We start from the raw sequence: 22,100 nt of genomic DNA, 5'->3' as shown, positions 1-22,100 counted from the left end.
GCTAGGCAATGCTAGGAGATAGGGCGATACCAATAGGCTGAGGATGCGAGGGAATGGGCCTCACCAAGATGCTTGAAGAGGGTCTTGCTGAGAGAGGGAGGGAACACCTGTCGCTTGGTAGCCTGCTGTGCTCCTTGGCTCATCTGCCAATTTGTGCTAACTTTGGTTTGCTTATAAATTGACTTACCCAGTTTGCCCTACTGAGTACCCAACAAAAGTCACTTAATAAATAAGTGAAAAATGTCAAAAATAGGGAAAAATGGGATAAAGTCATCTGAAAAAATCCCCAAACTGACTCTGATGGAATCTGATGGAAATGCTTATGCTTATGCAAGATGCAACCAGAGGACATGCATCTACACTGAGTGAATGGGCATGCACGGTCTACGAATAGACTCACAAAAGTGCCAGATCACTTCTAATCTAACTTGACTGGACTTGACGGAAACCCTGCTACGGTGTAGCTTGTCCACGGACACAGATGTGTCACGATGTGTCACGTGACACATCCACATACATACCAAATAGAGTAGGAGAGAGCGGGTAGCCCTACTTCACCCCAATAGTGGAGTAAACCGGTGTGGATAGACCCTCTGGGGTGCATACATGCCCCACTACTGACCTGTATAATGCCATGAGCCCCCAAATGAGCTCTGTGGGTACTCCCATGTGCAGTAATCTGCGCATCAATCTAGCTCTGGACACTGTGTCAAATGCTTTGCGGAAATCCACAAAGCTACAATAGATAGTCTCCCACGCGATCTGCCCTTCTCAATGATGGCTCTGAGTGTCAAGATATGGTCAAGAGTAGAAATACCCCTCCTAAAACCTGCCTGCCCGGCTGCGCGTATCCCCTCCCTCTCTACCCATCTACTCAGCTGCTGCTCAAGAATAGATGCGTACAACCGTGCCAATATGTGTCCAATCATGATAGTGCGATAATTCCCAGGCTCCATAGGGTCTCCCGACTTGAAGATAAGTACAAGAGTAGATAGGCTCCAAGTATCAGGCAAGCCCTCACACATGGCACGGTTAAACATAACTGCTAGAAGTTCAGCTAGTAAATCTCTGGCATGCGTGAAATGCTCAGCCACTAAGCCATCATGATCATATGCTCTCCCAGTCCTCATCCTGTCAATGGCCTTCCTCACCATCTCAGCGGTGAAAAAAGCACATGTGTGTGGGCATTGATCGGGGGGGTCGGGAAGGGGTAGCAGCTCAGGAACTGTGTATAGAGATGATGCATACTGGCCCCAGGCCTCTGTAGAAGTGATGGCAGGGGGGGGGGGGGGGGGGGGGGAGGAGTGCTCATGAAAGAGCCACCATGCCTCACGTGAGTCCTGACTCAAGAATAGCTGGTATAGATCCTGCTCTAGGCGAGCCAAAAATGCCCTCTTCTTCCGCCGCACTAGGCGTCGGAAGTCAATCTGTGACTGTCTGAGAGTGATATCCCCCAAAAGTACCTCCCTCTGAAGTCTAGCTCTAGTATCCCGGCATTCCTCATCATACCAACTGTTTTGGGACATGCTCCCCGAACGGCGTCTCTGCTCAGGCTGGGTATGTGGGTATGCCTCTGCTGCTGCATCATGTAGTGTCTATGTCAGTATAGTAGTAAGCTCCTCCAGAGGTCGCCTTGGCTCCTCTGTGCATAGGCGTCTGTAGATCCCATCTATGTATACAGAATCCATCTCCCGCGTGAAGGTGTAGCGAGTAGGGGCTGCTGCCTGTAGCTTGTGTGCTACACTAAACTGAAAAGAGATGGTCAATGACACAAGAGCATGGTCCACTGCCACACCAACAGGTCTGGGTCCAACTGTGAGATCCTGTATACTAGAGATGAGGCTCGGCTGTGCCATGACATAATCCACTGTGCTGGCTCCATGTCTGTGTGGAAAGCATGTAAAACCCCCCGCAGCGGGAAATCCCTATAGGACATTCAAGATGGCCAATCCATGTGCAGTCCCCATGTCTATCAAGTGTCGTCCATACTTAGTGTGTTCTCCATCCTATAATAGTTTGGATAGGCCCGTCTCTGCAACATCCAACTTTCTGAGCATCTCCTCTGAAGTATCATAAAATACTGTCTGATGATGGGCAGTCCTAGCATTGAAATCCCCTAGAATGATGATGTCACCATCTCTAGAGAACTCTCATATGTCATCATCCAAAATAGAGAAGGGGGATTGTCCTCTGGGTGGTGCATCAACTGACGTACTCGGGGGAAAGTAGCAAATAGCAATGTAAAGATATCTGTCTGTCTTTGCTCTCAATCTCACCCATATGTACTTAGCTTGCTCATCCCTGCGGGCTATATGTATCAATGGCTGCAACTCCTCCCTGAATAACACTGCCACTCCTACTGAGCCTCGCCCTCTGTGCTCTGATCGGTCTCCTGTCTAGAGGCTGTCTCCCATCTATATCCACTAATGTGAGGCATAGATTGCCCCGGGGCCCGATGTGTCTCAGAGTAGAAGACGATGTCTCTTCACGTAAAACTATCCTCAAAAGCACCCACATCAAGGCGCATAGATCCATTACAATTCCAGGTGGCAACTTTGAGTGTGGTCCCATGGGTCTCGCACCGTCATGTGGAGCGTCGCTCTACAATCACCACCCGGCCATCTCTGTAGAAGGCCGTCTTTCCCTTCTCCCTTGCCGCTTGAATCTCTGGCATTACTCTCTCATATACGCAAGCTGTGTGAGAGTGAGGTCATCTCCAAGGAATATACCCGTTTTCTTTAGTGTAGGGCGCTTCTTCAAGAAGTCCTTCTTTGCCTCCATGGATGGGAAACGGATGATTAAAGCTCTCCCTTCATGCCTTTGTATGAGTAGCCTCACTACCCATCATGCAGATAAGTTCTTCGACTTCTCCTTCCACATCATCTCGGTCTTTTAGACCGGTTACTCTTATATGCAAGGCTCTAGTTTTCCTTCGCTGCTCTTCTTCTAGAGTCATGTTGATGATTGTAGGAGTGGGGACGGATGTGGTTCTTCTCGGCCTCATCCGCCTTCTTTTGCGTCTTCATGATCACATCCATCCATGAAGACGTCTTTACCACCTTCTGTTTCTCCTCCTCTGTGATCATCCCTACCTGCTCCTTGATGACCTTGATCTCCTCTATCACCGAGGGCTGGAATTCCCCTTCTTCCAGTCCACTGCTCACTCTATCTGCAAGCTCTCGCTTGAGGGCTGTGACCTCTTCTTTAAGTGCTTGTGACCCCGCCTTAAGTGCTTGTAGCTCTGTGTACAAGTCCTCTTTCTCCTTCTTCCATTGCACGCCTTCTTTAAGAAACATTTGAAGAAGGTTGGCCTTCTCTTTCCACCATCCCTCCGTCTCTGCTTTCCATTCTTTCATCTCCCTTTCCATTTGTGTTATCCGCTTGTTTGTAAGCACAAAGGTTGCCTTCGTATGGGGCTTACATACTAGCGAAACGATCATGGCCTCCACTGGCGAAGCGGTCATGGCCTCCATTGGCGATGCGCTCATGGCCTCCATTGGCGATGCGGATATAGCTCGACTCTCTGGCTTGGCTGAGTCGAGAGGCGGAGAAGTAATAACCACAACCCGAATGCGGGTATATGCACTACCACAGCCCACTGCGGGACACTCAGTCTGCTCTGCCAAATATCCAGAGAGGGCCTCAGTACATGTCCACACCAAGCTCCCCCCTTGCTTGCAATAACCAACCACCCCCTCTGTGCACGCGAACTTGACACACACACACACAGACACACACACACACACACACACACAGAGAGAGAGAGAGAGAGAGAGAGAGAGAGAGAGAGAGAGAGAGAGAGAGAGAGAGAGAGAGAGAGAGAGAGAACTGAAATGAAATGAAATGATATATTAACATCTACAAGAGGCCAAAATGACCTATGAGACCAACTGATTACAATGATGAGTCTAGTACCAAGTCTGGGTACAAACAAGAAAACTACAAACAAAGAACTAATAGGAGTGCTACCGAGAGAAATGAAATGATATATTAACGTCTTCAAAAGGCCAAAATGACCTATGAGACCAACAGATACAAAGTGGTGAATCTAATACAATGTCTGAAGTACAAGTACAAAAAGTACTGAAAGTAAAAATGAAAACTGAAATGAAGTGTGAAATGTGAGATGTGAAAATGTAGAATAGGCCCTCAATGACAATCTGGGTGTCGTGCTAGAATGCCTTTGATCCTCTGCTGGAGTCTCCGTCGATGTAGTGTGCTCCTGTGTCTCGGTCGTGGTCGTCTCGATCTTTCGAGCTCAATCGCCTTGTCAATGAGGGTGCCTCTGGTATGAATGCGGGTACAACCCTGTGCTGGTGGTTGGTCTCTTGGCTCCCTCGATCCAAAGAAATCTGTGATCTGTCTCTGCCGACTGTCGTACTCCATGTCTCCCCAACAGAGTGTCTCTATGTCGGTGTAGCTCAAGTAGATATAAGCCAAGGCATCTTTGGTCCTGATACCTCATGACTCTATCTAGGGGTCCAAAAACCTCCCTCAATAAGCAATGGAAGCGCCCTCGTATCTCATAATACACAGTGCAGTGGCATATGTAGTGTAGCTCTGTCTCTGGCTCTCTACCGCATAGTTGACATATCCTAGCCTCTGGTGGTATCCCATTGAATCTACCCGTCTCAATCTCCAGCTGGTGTGAGGATGTGCGAATCTGACCAATAGCACATCGTAGACCATGAGATAAATGAGTGTCCATGTAGTTCAGATGAGTCACAAACCCATCCCCTGAAAGTTGGAGAAGGTGCTCTTTGTAGAAAGCCATATTCGTGCCCAACTCCTGTATTGGCTCTACCCATGTCCTCCTGGTGTCCAACTGTATAAGATCCTGACGAATGAGTCTAGTGATCTCCGTCCGTGTGACTGGCAGGGAGGGTGCATCCAGGGAATACTGAAAGGGAGGCAATCTATCCATGCTGAGACCATGCCTCTGAAACGATGAGGTCATCTGTGCATACCAAAATGATGCATCTCCCTGCATCGCTAACTGTCTAGAGGACTCAAGAGCTAGTCTAGTATATCTGCCTCTATGTGTATCCCATAGACTGTGCATAAAGGACACTGATCTGGTAAGAGCCTCAATCTCTATAGGAGGGGCGGCTACCTCTGCTCGAATAATCGCATGTGGTACCGAGGCCTTGGCTCTAATCATCCGGGATATCAAAAATACCAAGGGTCTCTCCATGTTCCTCCAATTGTCATGATTCACAGATGGTCCCCAAACTTGGACCCCATAAAGCATAGCTGAAGCAACCAAAGTATCAAAGAGCCATAGTTTTGTTCGTGGTTCTTGAAACTGAACCTGCGAACACATCCTCTCTAGCCCTCCTAATGCCGCATAGGCTTTGGATAGTCTAGTCTCTGTTGCTCTCCTCAGGGTAAACCTCGGTCCCGTGAATACCACCCCCAGATATGTATATTCATCTGTGTACTCCACAGTGTCCTGGCCATATACGAGCGTAGGTGCCGATCTCTTGACCCAGTGTGGTGTGGTGTTAAACACCATAACCTTGGTTTTACCAAGGTTCACAGACAGTCCACTATCCTCTGCAAAGTTGTGCAATGCATCCAAATGTCTTTGCATGCCCTCTAGCGACTCTAACATTAACACAATATCATCAGCATATAATAATAAAGGGATCCATGTCCTTGCCAGCTGAGCGCCTCTATCACCCTCTTTGTCAATGTATTCAGAGACCTCATCTACATACATACCAAAAAGTGTAGGGGACAAAGGACACCCCTGTTTCACTCCAATAGTGGAATGAACAATGTCAGAAATCCCCTCAGGAGTGCGTACTTGACCAGTCACTGAGCCGTATAAAGCCATGATCCCCCATATGATCTCTGTGGGTACTCCCAACTTCAGAGAGAGAGAGAGAGAGAGAGAGAGAGAGAGAGAGAGAGAGAGAGAGAGAGAGAGAGAAATGAAATTAAATGATATATTAACGTCTTCAAAAGGCCAAAATGACCTATGAGACCATCAGATACAAAGTGGTGAATCTAATACAATGTCTGAAGTACAAGTACAAAAAGTACTGAAAGTAAAAAATGAAAACTGAAAATGAAGTGTGAAATGTGAAATGTGAAAATGTAGAATAGGCCCTCAATGACAATCTGGGTGTCGTGCTAGAATGCCTTTGATCCTCTGCTGGAGTCTCCGTTGATGTATTGTGCTCCTGTGTCTCGGTCGTGGTCGTCTCGATCTCCCGAGCTCAATCGCCCTGTCGATGAGGGTGCCTCTGGTATGAATGCGGGTACAACCCTGTGGCGGTGGTTGGTCTCTTGGCTCCCTCGATCCAAAGAAGTCTGTGATCCGTCTTTGCGACTGTCGTACTCCATGTCTCCCCAACAGACTGTCTCTATGTCAGTGTAGCTCAAGTAGATATAAGCCAAGTCATCTCTGGTCGTGATACCTCATGACTCTATCTAGGGGTCCAAAACCCTCCCTGAATAAGCAATGGAAGTGCCCTCGTATTTCATAATACACAGTGCAGTGGCATATGTAGTGTAGCTCTGTCTCTGGCTCTCTACCGCATAGTTGACATATCCTAGACTATGGTGGTATCCCTGTGAATCTACCCGTCTCAATCTCCAGCTGTTGTGAGGATGTGCGAATCTGACCAATAGCACATCGCAGATCATGAGATAAATGAGTGTCCATGTAGAGAGAGAGAGAGAGAGAGAGAGAGAGAGAGAGAGAGAGAGAGAGAGAGAAATGAAATGTTATATTAACGTCTTCAAAAGGACAAAGTGACCTATGAGACCAGAAAGTTACAATGCAGTGTATCTGATACAAAGTCAGATTAACAAAATAAATTAAACTAGGATAACAAAATATAAATACTGCGGGATGCTAAACTAAGCAGTACAATGTGAAGAGAGAGAGAGAGAGAGAGAGAGAGAGAGAGAGAGAGAGAGAGAGAGAGAGAGAGAGAGAGAGAGAGAGAGAGAGAGAGAGAGAGAGAGAGAGATGAAATGTTATATTAACGTCTTCAAAAGGCCAAAATGACCTATGAGAATCTGTTACAAAATAGTGATTAACGTCTTGAAAAGGCCAAAATGACCTATGAGACCAATCTGTTTCAAAATAGTGAATCTGATACCATGTATATGTACAAAAGAACTAGAACAAAAATACTACTGCTACAAGCTGAACTGTGTGGTTGTGACAGCTGATACAATAGGTACCTAGTAAATTGGATGTAACAATGTGTGAAACAATGGAAGAATGGGGGAAGAAATGGTTAAGATCCATCCTTATCTGCACTTGGGGTGTCGAGAGAGTAAAGCTTGAATCCTCTGGTATAGTCTCCGTCAATGCTGTGTAGCTCCTCTCTTTACTCGTGGTCGTGTGGATCTCCGTAGCTCTAGTGCTCGGTCGATAAGAGTGCCAGTAGTGGTTGGGTGAGTGTGGACCGAGCTCTGCGGCGGTGGCTGCTCCTCTGGCTGTCCCATATCCAGTGAAAAGAAATCTGTAATTTGTCTCTGGGACTATCTCTCTCTACCTCTCCCCAGTAAAGTGTCTCTGTGTCTGTGTAACTCAAGTAGATATAGTCCAAGACATCTCTGGTCCTCATAACTCATACAATTACCTTGGGGTAGTCTTCATAGGACCGAGGTTTTCTTTGGTGAGAGCAGTAGAGACTAGACTGACGAGAGCTTATGCGGCCTTGGGGGGCTTGGAGAGGATGTGTTCGTAGGTCAGTTCCAAGAACCTCATACAAAGTTATGGCTCTTTGATACCTTAGTAGCCTCAGCTATGCTGTATGGGGTGCAGGTATGGGGACCTTCAGTAGGCCAGGATGGTTGGAGACGTATGGAGAGGCCCTTGCTATCTATGATCTCTCGATTGATTAGAGCCAAGGCCTCCGTACCTCACGCTATCATTCGAGCAGAGCTAGCTGCCCCCCATGGAGATTGGGGCGCTTACCAGATCAGTCTCCTTTGTGCACAGCCTATGGGATACTACTAGAGACAGATATGCTAGACTGGCCCTAGAGTCTTCCAGACAGTTAGCTCTAGGGGGACACTTCATGTTGGTATGCACAGATGACTTCATGGTTTCAGACGCATGGCTTCACCATGGACAGGCTGTGCCTCCTTTCCAGTACTCCCTTCAGGCACCCTCACTGTCTCTTACACAGGTGGAGATTACTAGACTCATTCGGAGAGAGAGAGAGAGAGAGAGAGAGAGAGAGAGAGAGAGAGAGAATTGAAATGAAACGTTATATTAACGTCTTCAAAAGGCCAAAGTGACCTATGAGACTAGAAAGTTACAATGTGGTGGATCTGATACAAAGTCAGAGTAACAAGATGTTAAAATAACAAAATGACAAAATAAAATAATATGGAGTCCTAAACTGCCAGGTGTGAACTAAGCAGCTAGCTGGGATAGCTAGATTACAAGAGATCCAGCATCGGTTGCTGGCGGATCTCATCAATCTCCTTCGTGGTCAGTAGTTTGACCGTGGGTCATGCGTGTTGGGCCAAAGTGATCCGAATCCTCTGATGCAGCCTCCGTCGATGTTGTGTAGTCCTCCGCAGTCGTGGGCGTCTGCCCGGGCGCCCTTAAGTACCCCCTCAGTAAATTGCCCTATCCAAGACTTTGACAAATAAGTAAAATAAATACCTAAAGCCAAAATAAATATTGGGATCACTTTGGGTTTTTCACTTGAAATGCTATGACTTTAACATCCTCTTTACATCTCACAGTGGACATATGTAGGAAGACAAGTCTGATGAAGAAGCTACCATGGACACCCCAATAGAGGCACGCCGCACCCTCCTCTGGATACACCTTGGTTATACTACCACCAACTTTTTACCTGAGAAGAATGCCATCTTGAGCACCATAAACGCCTCATAGAAAATTGAACTGTAGACCACACTACGTCCAAGAATCCCCATTCGTGAACTATGAACACATCATGTCCAAACATTTCTAGACAATGAACTTTGAAACACGTCTTGTCCATAATCTAGCCAACACCAATGGATTGGTGCACTCATCCATAGTGTTTCTATACATCGCGTTGATTCATTGCCAGATGCATGTGCCTTGAACTCCAAGTTCCAACCCATGGGTTCAAACACCGATATCTTGAACTCCAACACATGGGTCCAAATTATTTGTAGGAAACTTCTTTTGCCCCTCTCTGCCGCCTCTCTCTGGCTGAAGCTAGTTGCGGCAACGTCCACCTGACTAGAAATCTGGTGTTGTTGCCACCATGGCCGCCACCACGTGTGCCATGCCGATCTCCTCTGTCAAATCTTTATCCTTGCTATCTCTGTCAAGCTTGCCTTTGCCCTTGTCCTCTTGTGAGCTCATGTATTTGTGTTTGGCTTCACATTTCCGAGCCAAACAAAGCATTTTCATGTCGTTCGTGGACTCCAACTGTGCCGAGACAGTTAACTGAGTATTATCTGGTCCACTTTCCATAGCCTTTAGTTGGTGTCGGTCGCTGGCACCTGAGCAAGGGGGGGGGGGGCCATTGCGTGGGTACAAGGTCTGGAAAATATTAGGATTCCTCCTCACACTCCCAAAAGCCTTTGAGAAAGTCCCCCAAGCTGCTCCAAACCAGGTTCTCAAGACCGCTCCTTGCAATTTCAAAATGCTCACAAAAAGATTCTTGTCGCTGCCATGGCATTTCAAAAAATGCTAGCAGACAGTTGCCCCAAGTGGCTCTCCAAGGGTTGCTTATCAGAAGGCTGCTTGCCAAAACATTTTCCACATACCACGTGCCTCCCTTTGCCAATTAGCGTTTCAAAACAATGAGCCGCAATGGCTCATTAGCCTTGAAAATGGCATCTCAAAATGCTTTGCAATAGGGGCTCATGCCGCTGTTGGCCTGTGGACAGGGAATTTCAAAATGCTGGCCTCACTTGCCCGCTTGCAGGACCCGCCCCATGTCTAGTCCTCAAAGTTTCAAAACACCGTGGCAATGGCAATGAGGCACAAGCAAGTTGTAGCTCCCTATGGCCTCTACGTTTTAAAACGCTGCGACGGCTAGGAGACGCCCAAGAATGCCTAGAGAAACAAAGAAAATGTCGATCACGCTCCTCCTCTCCTATTCCTCTTCAACACAAGTGCTAGTTCTCCTCCCTCGCTCTGATACCATGTCAAAGTCGTCGATGCGGAAGCATAGAGCAATGGGGAGAAGAAACAAGAGAGAGAGAGAAAATGAAAATGATTTGAAATGTTATACTAACATCTTCAAAAGGCCAAAATGACCTATGAGACCAATCTGGTACAAAATGGTGAATCTAATACCATGTCTGGCCCCCGTATCTCATAGTACACTGTGCAATGACACATGTAATGTAGCTCTGTCGCCAGCTCTAGCTGGCATAAGCGGCATATCCTGATGTCTGCTGGTTCCCTCTGATTCTACCAGTCTTAATCTCCAGTTGATGTGAGGATGTGCGTATCTGACCAATGGCACACCGCAAACCATGAGACATGTGTGTCCATGTAGTTGGGTCAAATCACAAACCCATCTCTTGTGAGGTCCCATGTTGCACAAGCTCGCTGCCATGTATAGTAGTGTGGCTATCTCCCACCTTGTCGGATGGGTCCTTCATGTTGAAGTTCCCCCCAAACACACAAATGCTCAATGAGTAAAGCATCCATAATCTTAGTCCAAAACTATGCTCAAGTGGTCACTGATTAGGAGCATAGAAATTCAACAAGTAATCCCCCCTAGAACCCTAGAGTAAGCTGCTGTGTCCCTCCTAGCACAGTAACTTCTCTACCGACAATGGTAGGCTGCATGGAATCCACAAAAGATATGCATATGACCCCCTAGGCTCCCATCGTGCCAGAAACCCAAAAGTCTCATAGCAATTTCCAAGTGACCACAATGCCGAATGCAGCTCTTGTGTAAGTGGTGCTCTTGGATCATGAAGAAATCTATACATCCTCCCACCAAGCTACCACAACCTCTGTCTCAAACGACCTATATAATGGATGACTTGAGGTCCCCCAACCGCTTGACATTCCATGAGACAATCCTAATGGGAAACATAAAGAGACCAAGGCTGTTATCACAACAAACCCTGCAATCGTTGCAAGTGACTTAGACATGGATTGATCTGTGTCCGAATGACTGTGGACCCATATATAGCTACATAGCAAGGTGTGCATTGAGGGTCCGCAGGCAGGTGGTGTGGGTGGGGGCCAAGGGGGAGTGTATGGAAGCTGCACAAGGTGCGCAATGCATCAGAGTGTGGAGTTTGTTTAATTGTGGTTGTTTTTTTTGTGTATGGCTCTTGTACCAAGGACGGTTAATAGAAAACTGGTCACAAAAACTTGAAACATTTTCTTCTCGCTCACATTTAAGTTGAGCTTCTCTATAGCATACTCAAGGATACCAGAAGGAAAGGCAAAATTATTGTCTAGACAGTACCAATGCATCATCAGTTTTCTCAAAATTAGGTTTCTCTTGGTCTCGGTATTCCTGTATACATTAAGTCAAGTCTACTTTTCAGTATAAACTGTGCATCGTTTTGGCTCCCTGCTTACAGAAACCAGGGTATTTTTCCATGCAGGGTCTCTGACCTCTTGCAGTCATCAAATGAAGCTTTCCAATATGGTATCAGTGGCTCTTTCTGGTATACAAGTGTGGTCACAAGGTTGATTGACTCGTTAGATACATCACTTGATTGTTTAAGAGATGATCTTTGGCTTCAGGTACATGGCTAGTGCAGCAATACAAATCTTGTTGTTTGGAATTGTTGCCATGGAAGTTAAACGCAGGGCACCCAAAGCACACACCGTTGTGGAGCTTGTACGCCGTCGATGGGGAAACTCTGCTAATTTTGTGAGCTTGTGTTCACTCTCTCTATGTGCAAGTGCGAGGGTTTTGTCTCTTTTAAAGTGCTTTCTATGTGGGCAATTTGCATGGTGTTCTGAAAGGATTGAGGAATGACTTGACATTTGAAAGGTTGTAGGTTTTTATTTTAATCTTGCTGCAGTAAAAAGCTTAACTGAAATCCTCACCATTTAGCTTGCATGAAATTTTTCTTGCAGCTCAAGGTTAAGAGTTTTTTTTTGCTTGAATGATTTACATATATGCCAAAAATAAGTATCTCAGCTAAACAAATAAGGACAAACCATCATGCCCCTTAAGTTGGCTCACACATCCCTTATGATTCTGGTATGTGCAAAAGGTTTCCAGCCACTGTTCATGTTTCGGAACTCCTCAAAGTTTCATGTATCACGTTACATGACCTGTATAATGATCTATAGGTTGCTGTCTTGTCTTTAATGGCTAGCTATGTAGGGATGGCGGATTATTTTGAAGGCTTTGGCACTCTGTAGTTGGCACATCATGGTCGTTTCAGTGAGCGATCATAATCCTCAATAAACATGACGATACTAACTTATTGAGAACAAAATCTTGGTTTTGTTATGTTTATCAATAACATAAAAAGTGAGCCCTCATTTTCAGTTCTCTTAAATACCACAGCAGCTATTTTGCATCGTTGCCTTGGTCTCACATGGTCAGTTGGCAGGGGAAGATGTGTCCATTCAACTCATGTGTGCTAGTTCACCAGAGTTAGCAGTGGAGATTATAGATGTGGTAGGCCCTCCCCTGTGCCACCTTATTCGGGATTTGATCATTAATTATGGCATTTGTCAGCTTTTAGACTTGCGGATGTCATTTTTTGAAGCGAGATTTGATAGAAATCAAAACAGATATTGGACACTAAAATCACAAGTAGAAGAGGGATTGAAGGCATGGACTGATGTTGTAAAAAAAACATGAAGAGAATGTCCAGTGTGGCAAAGAAACAGAAGGCTGTCCAAATTTCTACGTCTCCTAAACCAGCATCTTCTATTGTCAATGAGGCCTTTTTTTTTTGGCAAGAACAAGATCTTCCATTAGTTAAGAAAACTGCCCAATGGGCTACAATCTGCCCCTGCTAGAGAGGGCTACTTCAACATGTGGGGAGACTCTCCCAAAGAAAAGGAAAGATATATACAATGCTGCTGGCTAAATCAGGAGATGGGAGAGGGGAACAACTGCACTGGTGGACAGTACTGCCACCTAGGCACGCCATGAACCATGGTGAAGAAGGGCCCTTGGCGCCAAAGTCTCAAGAAAGCTTCGCGGCGCTCCCACATGCGATCGGAACTGCCCTGGAGTCTCTCAAATTGGTCCCTGAGTTTGTGGATCAGCTCTAGCCAAATGTTATGGATAAGCTTCGAAGATGCAGAAGTAGCGAGTAGTGGCAGGCTGCAAATGAGTTTCCAACACCACTCTCTATCTTTGCTCCACTTTTGAGGGGCCAACTCTGTGGCTGGCTAGAGTGTAGGCCAGCCCTCCTGTATCACAATCATCTTGCTAACTGAAGCCATCTCAAAACGAAGTACAGGGCCATGAGTATGCACCAACTTGCAACCAACCACTGGAACATGGTAAAGTCACCTCGGTTGTCTGCTGTCCCACAAGCACTTCCAAAAGCCTACCAAGAACTCGGTTGTGAGACCCTCTTGCCGCCAGTGAATCTCTGCAGCAAGACGAGCCTCTCTCCGTGGTGTCAGTATGTGACGACCTAGCCGAGCTGTATACTAGAAGAAAGGGGACCCTGGGTGATCGGCTGGAGTAAAGGGATCCCGCCAAAACCACTCCCTCTGGTCCCACTGCACTTGCATCAGAGGGTAGCTATCCCAAGCCCAAAACACTTAGCTACCTCTGGTGCCTCGGCAGTGACTCTATGGAGGTGGCCCTCCCTCTGAACCTCGAAGAACAAGCAGGAACCTGTGGCAAGCCCTAAGTACAATGAGGACCTCCAGTCGCGTGAGGCCGCCATCCTGCACAAGGAGCTACCAGCTCCATAGGGTGTGCCATTCTGCAAGTATAGCCTCTACAATATCCCGACACATGCTCTGCACCCCCTCATGTCACGCAGCTGAATGCCCTGTATCTCCTCAGACAACACTGTAAACTACAGCCAATCCCTCAAAGAGCGGGCTGGACCCTCTTTCATGAGACCCCAAGAGACACGAGGTTTGCTACCGACCATGTAGCCTTGCTGTGTGCTAACCATAGGGTTCCAAACGAGTGGTTGCCTCTCAAATGCTCCTTATTGCATGTGGGCTGGTGCTCCTCAAGGCCACCCCGCAGCTCCCAAGATCGAAGGAGGGGCGCAGCAAAACGGTCCTCCCTCTTGCTCATGCCAACTCACTGAAAATCTAGCGGGTGGAAGGGCTCCATGGGCTACCCTTTTGTGCGACCCTAGCTCGAATCCGGTGTAGCAAGAGCTCCTTCTAGGGCTTCTCCTCTGGAAGTCCTCTGACCACAAGCTTCCCACCCAAGGAGGGCTCTACTCTGTCGTGTTGGGTCGATGATCCCCAACCCTTCCCTAAGGGCAAGGTAAAGTAATGACCTGCTAGGAGACCTTGGCCCAAACCGACTATGTGTCTCTAGAAGTTCTTGATCAGCCTCTTAAGGTGGCTGATGCTAGAGCTTGAGAAAATCCAGCAAACGTGATGTACCACATAGTAGCCACCAACACTTCTACAAGTTGACCAATGCTCTTGATGCATAGCAAAACATCTCAACAGCATGCTTACCCTTGTGCAAGTGCCCAAACGGGCAACTCTCAGACAGTCTTCTACGACACTTCATATGAGATGCTTAGAGAGCTGGATGTGGGTGACTTGGGGCTTGACAGATGCTCACATGACAAAGAGCAGACGGAGTATGGGAGTTACCTCACGGAGATGACGACCACACATGGGTTAGCCATACTTAATGGCTGTCAGCGATTTCTTGGAGCAACCTGTTTCACATGCTTTCCACACAGACACGGGGCCAGTACAGTGGACTATGTTATGGCACAACCGAGCTGTATTCCTTGTATTCAGGATTTCATAGTGGGAGCCAGACCAGTGGATGTAGCAGTGGATCATGCTCTTTTGACATTGTCCGTTTCATTTCAGTATAGTACAGCCTAGACATCAGAATGCAGGTCACATACCCGTTATACATTTACACCAGAGGCTGACTCGGTTTATACAGAGGAGATCTATAGCCGTCTATGCACAACTAGTCTTGGTCTCTCAGTGGAGGAGTGCACCACTTTATTGATTGAGACACTGCATGGTGCAGCATCAGAGGCATACCCACACTCAGCCGGGTCGGAGGCGACATTCTGGGAGCATGCCCCAAAATAGTTGGTATGATGAGGAGTGCAGAGATGAGAGCCCAACTCCAGAGAGATCTTCTTTTAGGATTCATCAGTTACAGACAGTCTCGGAAAACTTCCCGGCGCCTTGTACTCTTGATCATATTCTGACACTCATAGCCATCATTGAGGAGGGCAGGTCACATGCGAGACGGATTTATTGTAGCTTTGTGGATTTTCGCAAAGCATTTGACATGGTACAGAGAGCTCGATTGACGCGCAAACTGCAGGAGATGGGGGTGTCCATAGTGTTGATTTGGGGAATTATAGCTCTATACAGATTAGTGATGGGAAATGTATGCACCTCGAAGGGGATATCTGATTTAGTTCACTCCACCATTGGGGTGAAACAGGGTTACCCATTGTCTCCTACTCTATTTGGTATGTATGTTGATGAGGTGTTTGATTACATTGACAGAGAGGGTGATAGAGGTGCCCAGCTGGCAAGGATGTGGATCCCATTGTTTTTATATGCTGATGATATTGTGTTGATCTCTGACTCACCAGAGGGTATGCAACGACAATTGGATGCATTACACAATTTTGTAGAGGATAGTGGATTGTCTGTAAACCTTGGTAAAACCAAGGTTATGGTGTTTAACACCACACCACAGTGGATCAGGAGATCAACACCGACTTTCACATATGGTCAGAAGATTGTAGAGTATACAGATGCATACACTTACCTTGGGGTTGTCTTCACTGGGCCGAGATTTTCTTTGGGGAGAGCAGCAGAGACTAGACTGACTAGAGCTTATACAGCCTTGGGAGGCTTGGAGAGGATGTGTTCGCAGGTTCAGTTCCAGGAACCTCGGACAAAGTTATGGCTCTTTGATACTTTAGTAGTCTCAGCTATGTTGTATGCGGTGCAGATATGGGGACCTTCTGTAGGCCAAGATGGTTGGAGACGTATGGAGAGGCCCTTGGTATCTATGATCTCTCGACTGATCAGAGCCAAGGTCTTCGTACCCCACGCTATCATTCGAGCAGAGCTAGCTGCCCCTCCTATGCAGATTGAGGCGCTTACCAAGATTGGTCTCCTTTGTGACATCTTGTGGGATACTACTAGAGACAGATATGCTAGACTGGCCCTTGAGTCTTCCAGACAGTTATCTCTTCAAGGGGACACTTCATGCTGGTATGCACAAATGACATCATGGTTTCAGATGCATGGCTTCACCATGGACAGGCTGCCCCCTTTCCAGTATTCTCCTCAAACACCCTCGATGTCTCTTCCACGGGTGGAGATAGTAGACTCATACGTCAGGACCTGATCCAGCTGGATACCAGGAGGACATGGATAGAGCTGACACAGGACTTGGACACGAAGATGGTTTTCTATAGAGAGCATCTTCTCCACCTCACAGGAGATGGGTTTGTGATTTGACCCAGCTACATGGATACACATGTCTCATGGTTTGCGGTGTGCCATTGGTCAGATAAGCACATCCTCACATCAGATGGAGATTGAGACTGGTAGATTTAGAGGGATACCAGCAGACAACAGGATATGCCGCTTTTGCCAGCTAGAGCCAGAGACAGAGCTACATTACATATTGCATTGCACAGTGTACTATGAGATTCAGGGCAGTTTCCACTACTTATTCAGAGAGGGTTCGGTCCTTTCTCTACGGTCATGAGTAATGAGGATCAAAGATGTCTTGGGCTATATCTACTTGACTTACACAGATATAGAGACACTTTACTGGGGGGAGCTAGAGAGAGACAGTCCCATTAGACAAAGTACAGATTTCTTTTCATTAGATATGGGACAGCCAGAGGAGCAGCCATCAATGCAGAGCTCTTCCCACACTCATTTGACCACTATTGGCACTCTCATCGACCGAGCACTGGAGCTACGGGGATCCAAACAGCCACGATTGAGGAGAGGGGCTACACAACATCGACGAAGACTGCAATAGAGGATTTGAGCCATACTCTCTTGACATCCAGAGTGCAGATGAGGATGAATTCTAGTAGTAGTAGTAGTATTTTTGTACTCACATATGGTATCGGATTCACAATTTTGTAACAGTTTGGTCTCATAGGTCATTTTGGCCTTTTGAAGACGTTAATATAACATTTCATTTCCTCTACTACGAGATACGAGGCCGCTTCCATTGCTTGTTCAAAGAGGGCTTTGAACCATTCTCTAGAGTCATGCGGTACGAGGATCAGAGATGCTTGGGTTTGTTTTCGCTCGAGCTGCACAGACACAGAGAGAGCCTGATGAGAGGAGAGAGTAGCCAGTATCAGAGACAAATCACAGACTTCTTTAGAGCTGCCACTGGACACCCGGAGGAGTTACTACCACAGCAGAGCTCGTCGCTTTACACCAGAGGCATACTGATCGACCGAGCGACTGAGCTGGGGAGATTCAGACACCCACGGCTGTGGAGGACTACACAGCATCGACGGGGTTGCATAAGAGGATTCGGGTCACTTTGGCTCGACATGCATGACGCCCGGTCAGACTACTACCATGGAGGAGATTGATGAGATCCTCCAGCGACCGATGCTGGATCTCCTGTGATCTAGCTATCCCAGCTAGCTGTTTAGCTGCTTAGTCCACACCTAGCAGTTTAGGATTCCATAGTATTTTATTTTGTCATTTTTTCATTCTGTCATTTTGTCATCTTGTTACTCTGACTTTGTATCAGATCCACCACATTGTAACTTTCTGGTCTCATAGGTCACTTTGGCCTTTTTAAGACGTTAATATAACATTTCATTTCATTTCTCTCTCTCTCTCTCTCTCTCTCTCTCTCTCTCTCTCTCTCTCTCTCTCTCTCTCTCTCTCTCTATCTATCTATCTATCTAATCATTAGTTTAATTATCTACTATGTCATTATGAATGCTAGTCTTGTTGTAACTCAACATGGTGATGGGTCGCCACTGCCGTAGCTCATCCAGAGAGCCTCCCTCCTTAGAGATAAGATAGATGAATCCCTTATGTTGTCTGGCATCTCTCCAGTGGTGTAGAATGTGTTGGTAGGTACTACAAAGGTCTCGACCAAGAACCTTCCAATACTCCAAGAAGAAGCTAGGAGGCAAACCATCCTCCCCTCTAGCGCATCTTCTCAGTGGCTAAACAAGGCATCTGTGTCTATGCCTGCTTCCTGCATGTATCTCGACGCTCTGATTGTGACTCGCGGTTGAAAGAAACTCACGATAGAAGTTAGCAGCAGCAACTGCACGTATATCCTTGGGCTCTATAGCAACAGATCCATTGGGCCTCCTCAGCTGGCCAACACTCGTGTGCGCATGGCGATGACCCACAATCTCAAAGAACTCACAAGTGACCCGGTCGGATCCAGCAAGGAGGGGGGTGAAGGTGGTGAGGGTGAGAGTGATGGGGCAGAAGGGGGGGGGGGGATGTCGGGTGTGGGGGAGCAAGAGGGAGTGGGTTGGAGGAGGGTGGAAGGGATGGGGCAGAGCCTCCTGCACAAGAGGTGGAAGGGGCGGAGAGGGGGGTCTGAGGCAATCTCTTGCTGTAGAGGTCTAAAGCGGTTTCTTGTAGAAACCCACTCCTGACGAGGAACAATAGGAAAACCACTAGGATGAGGTGCCTGGCCCTGTCTATGGCGGGCCACGAACCTAGTGCCATCCTTTGGATCTGGCCATTTTTTGCTGCTGAATTTGGATCTTTGGGGTCTCTGAAGCCCTGGTTGGGGGGACCTTGGAACTCGGTGGGGGCCACCCCTAAGGGCTTGTGGCTGTGGAGTTGGCTGAACTTTTCTACGTGAGCAGGTCTTTGCAAGATGGCTCATCTGTCTGCAAATGAAGCATTGGTTCGAGAGGCACAAATACTCCACTCTCTGTCTGATCCAACCATCATCCACTCGAGGCGATAAAACCACCTTTAAGAGTGTATGTCCCGAACAGGAATCCGCACAATGGATAACCCTGCGGCCTTGGCCACAACTGATGCTGAAGTACAGTGAGTCTCCAAGACCGTCTCAATCATGGAATAAATTGTGGAAGGGTGATAGCATGAAAAGGTGCTGCAAAAAGTAGCATCCTTGACACTTCTTGTGATGCACTTATGGATGGTGCTTTAGCACACATTTTGCCAATATTCTTGTGAGACTACGTTTAGTATTGATTTTTTTGAGATGTTGGCTCCAACCACTTTCACGAATTCTTGGTTTTTGTCTATCCATATGCCTTTCACACGTGTTCTTGTAGATGAGCGTTTCTCTCTCTATCTCTCTCTCTCTCTCTCTCTCTCTCTCTCTCTCACGATTGGACCCAGACCTGTTGGTGTGGCAGTGGATCATGCTCTTGTGTCAATGACCATCTCCTTTCAGCTTAGTGTAGCACACAGGCTACGGACAGCAGCCCCTACTCGCTACACCTTCACGCGGGAGACAGACTCTGTATACATAGATGGGATCTACAGACGCCTATGCACAGAGGAGCCAGGGCGACCTCTGGAGGAGCTTACTACTATATTGACACAGACACTACATGATGCAGCAGCAGAGGCATACCCACATACCCAGCCTGAGCAGAGACGTCGTTCGGGGAGCATGCCCCAGAACAGTTGGTATAATGAGGAATGCCGGGACACTAGAGCTAGACTTCAGAGGGAGGTGCTTTTGGGGGACATCACTCACAGACAGTCACAGACTGACTTCCGGCGCCTAGTGCGGCGGAAGAAGAGGGCATTTTTGGCTCGGCTAGAGCAGGATCTATATCAGCTGTTCTTGAGTCAGGATTCACGTGAGGCATGGCGGCTCTTTCAGGAGCACTCTTCCCCCCCCCGCCATCACTTCTACAGAGGACTGGGGCCAGTATGCATCATCTCTGTACACAGTTCCTGAGCAGCCCCCCCTTCCCGACCCCCCCGATCCATGCCCACACACATGTGCTTTTTTCACCACAGAGATGGTGAGGAAGGCCATTGACAGGATGAGGACTGGGAGAGCTTATGATCATGATGGTTTAGTGGCTGAGCATTTCACACATGCCGAAGATCTACTAGCAGAGCTTCTAGCAGTGATGTTTAACCGTGCCATGTGTGAGGGCTTGCCTGATACTTGGAGCCTATCTACTATTGTACCTATCTTCAAGTCGGGAGACCCTATGGAACCTGGGAATTATCGCACTATCATGATTGGACACACATTGGCACGGTTGTATGCATCCATTCTTGAGTAGCAGCTGAGTAGATGGGCAGAGAGGGAGGGGAAACGCGCAGCCGGGCAGGCAGGGTTCAGGAGGGGTTTTCTACTCTTGACCATATCCTGACACTCAGAGCTATCATTGAGGAGGGTAGATCGCGTGGGAAACGGATCTATTGTAGCTTTGTGGATTTCCGCAAAGCTTTTGACACAGTGCCTAGAGCTAGATTGATGCGCAGATTACAGCAGATGGGAGTACCCACAGAGCTCATATGGGGGGTCATGGCATTATACAGGTCAGTAAAGGGGCAGGTACGCACCTCAGAGGGTCTATCCACCCCGATTCACTCCACTATTGGGGTGAAGCAGGGCTGTCCGCTCTCTCCTACTCTATTTGGTATGTATGTGGATGAGGTTTCTGACTTCATTGAGAGAGATGGTGATAGAGGTGCACAGATGGCAGGGACATGGATTCCATTATTGTTATATGCTGATGATATTGTGTTGATCTCCGACTCTCCGGAGGGGATGCAACGTCACTTGGATGCTTTGAATAGGTTTGCTCAAGAAAGTGGTTTGTCTGTCAACCTTGGTAAAACCAAGGTCATGGTATTTAATACCACCCCACAGTGGATCAGGAGGTCAGCACCAGCATTCACATACGGCCAGGCGACTGTGGAGTATACAGATGCGTACACTTACCTCGGAGTGGTTTTTAGTGGGCCAACATTTTCATTGAGGAGGGCAGCACAGACTAGACTGACCAGAGCCCATGCAGCATTGGGTAGATTGGAAAGGATGTGTTCACAGGTTCAGTTTCAAGAGCCTAGGACGAAGCTCTGGCTCTTTGACACTCTGGTGGCTTCTGCATTACTTTATGGAGCTGAGATCTGGGGACCTTCATTAGATCATCACGGGAGGACAGGCCGCAGTGATGGATGGGGGGACATGGAGAAGCCTCTGGTCTTTATGATCTCGCGGCTCATTAGAGCCAAGGCTACAATACCACGTGCTATTGTACGAGCAGAGTTAGCTGCCCCCCCACTAGTGGTTGAGGCGCTCACCAGATCTGTCTCCTTCATACACCTCATGTGGGAACTTCCCAGAGACAGATATGCACGCCTTGCACTTGAGTCCTCTCGACAGTTAGCCATGCAGGGAGATACAACATGCTGGTATGGGGAGATGACATCATGGTTTCAGGGGCATGGGTTCAGCATAGACAGATTGCCTCCCTTCTAGTACTCACTGGATGCGCCCTCTCTGACTCTTACACAGTCCAAGATCACCAGGCTCATCCGCCAGGACTTGACTCAGCTAGACACCAAGAGGACATGGATACAGCCAGCACAAGAGCTGGGCACGAAGATGGCTTTCTACAGAGAGCATCTCCTCCAGCTTACGGTTGATGGCTTTGTGACGAGGCCCAGATACATGGACACCCACTTGTCTCATGGGATACGATGTGCTATCGGCCAGATACGTACATCTTCACACCAGCTGCGGATCGAGACTGGGAGATACAACAGAGTACCAGCAGAGGCCAGGACATGCCCCCTGTGTGACATCGAGCCAGAGACAGAGTTGCACTACACATGCCACTGCCCCGTCTACTATGAGATATGAGGCCGCTTCCATTGCTTGTTCAGAGAGGGCTTTGGACCATTCTCCAAAGTCATGCAGTACGAGGATCAGAGATGCTTGGGCTTGTTTTTGCTCGAGCTACGCAGACACAGAGAGAGCCTGATGAGAGGAGAGGCTAGCCAGTCC

The 22,100-nt window shown here is 47.6% G+C and overlaps 1 protein-coding gene across 8 annotated transcripts in view; it reads left to right on the top strand.

Moving 5' to 3' along the window:
* Positions 1 to 22,100, top strand: part of LOC147462334 (urea-proton symporter DUR3-like) — a 157,195-nt gene that overhangs the window by 100,446 nt on the left and 34,649 nt on the right. For all 8 annotated transcript variants that reach the window (XM_086483532.1, XM_086483552.1, XM_086483538.1 and 5 more), the window contains 2 exons: positions 11,560 to 11,622; positions 11,702 to 11,831. In XM_086483532.1, the coding sequence (XP_086339658.1) occupies positions 11,560 to 11,622; positions 11,702 to 11,831 (193 nt within the window). The remainder of the gene's footprint in view (positions 1 to 11,559; positions 11,623 to 11,701; positions 11,832 to 22,100) is intronic.

The sequence above is a fragment of the Adiantum capillus-veneris genome, chromosome 2, assembly GCF_014529385.1.
Source record: "Adiantum capillus-veneris isolate H3 chromosome 2, ASM1452938v2, whole genome shotgun sequence".
NCBI classification, from domain to species: Eukaryota; Viridiplantae; Streptophyta; class Polypodiopsida; order Polypodiales; family Pteridaceae; genus Adiantum; species Adiantum capillus-veneris.
The sequence above is the reverse complement of the archived record's forward strand: the minus strand, read 5'-3'. Positions and strand labels throughout refer to the sequence as shown.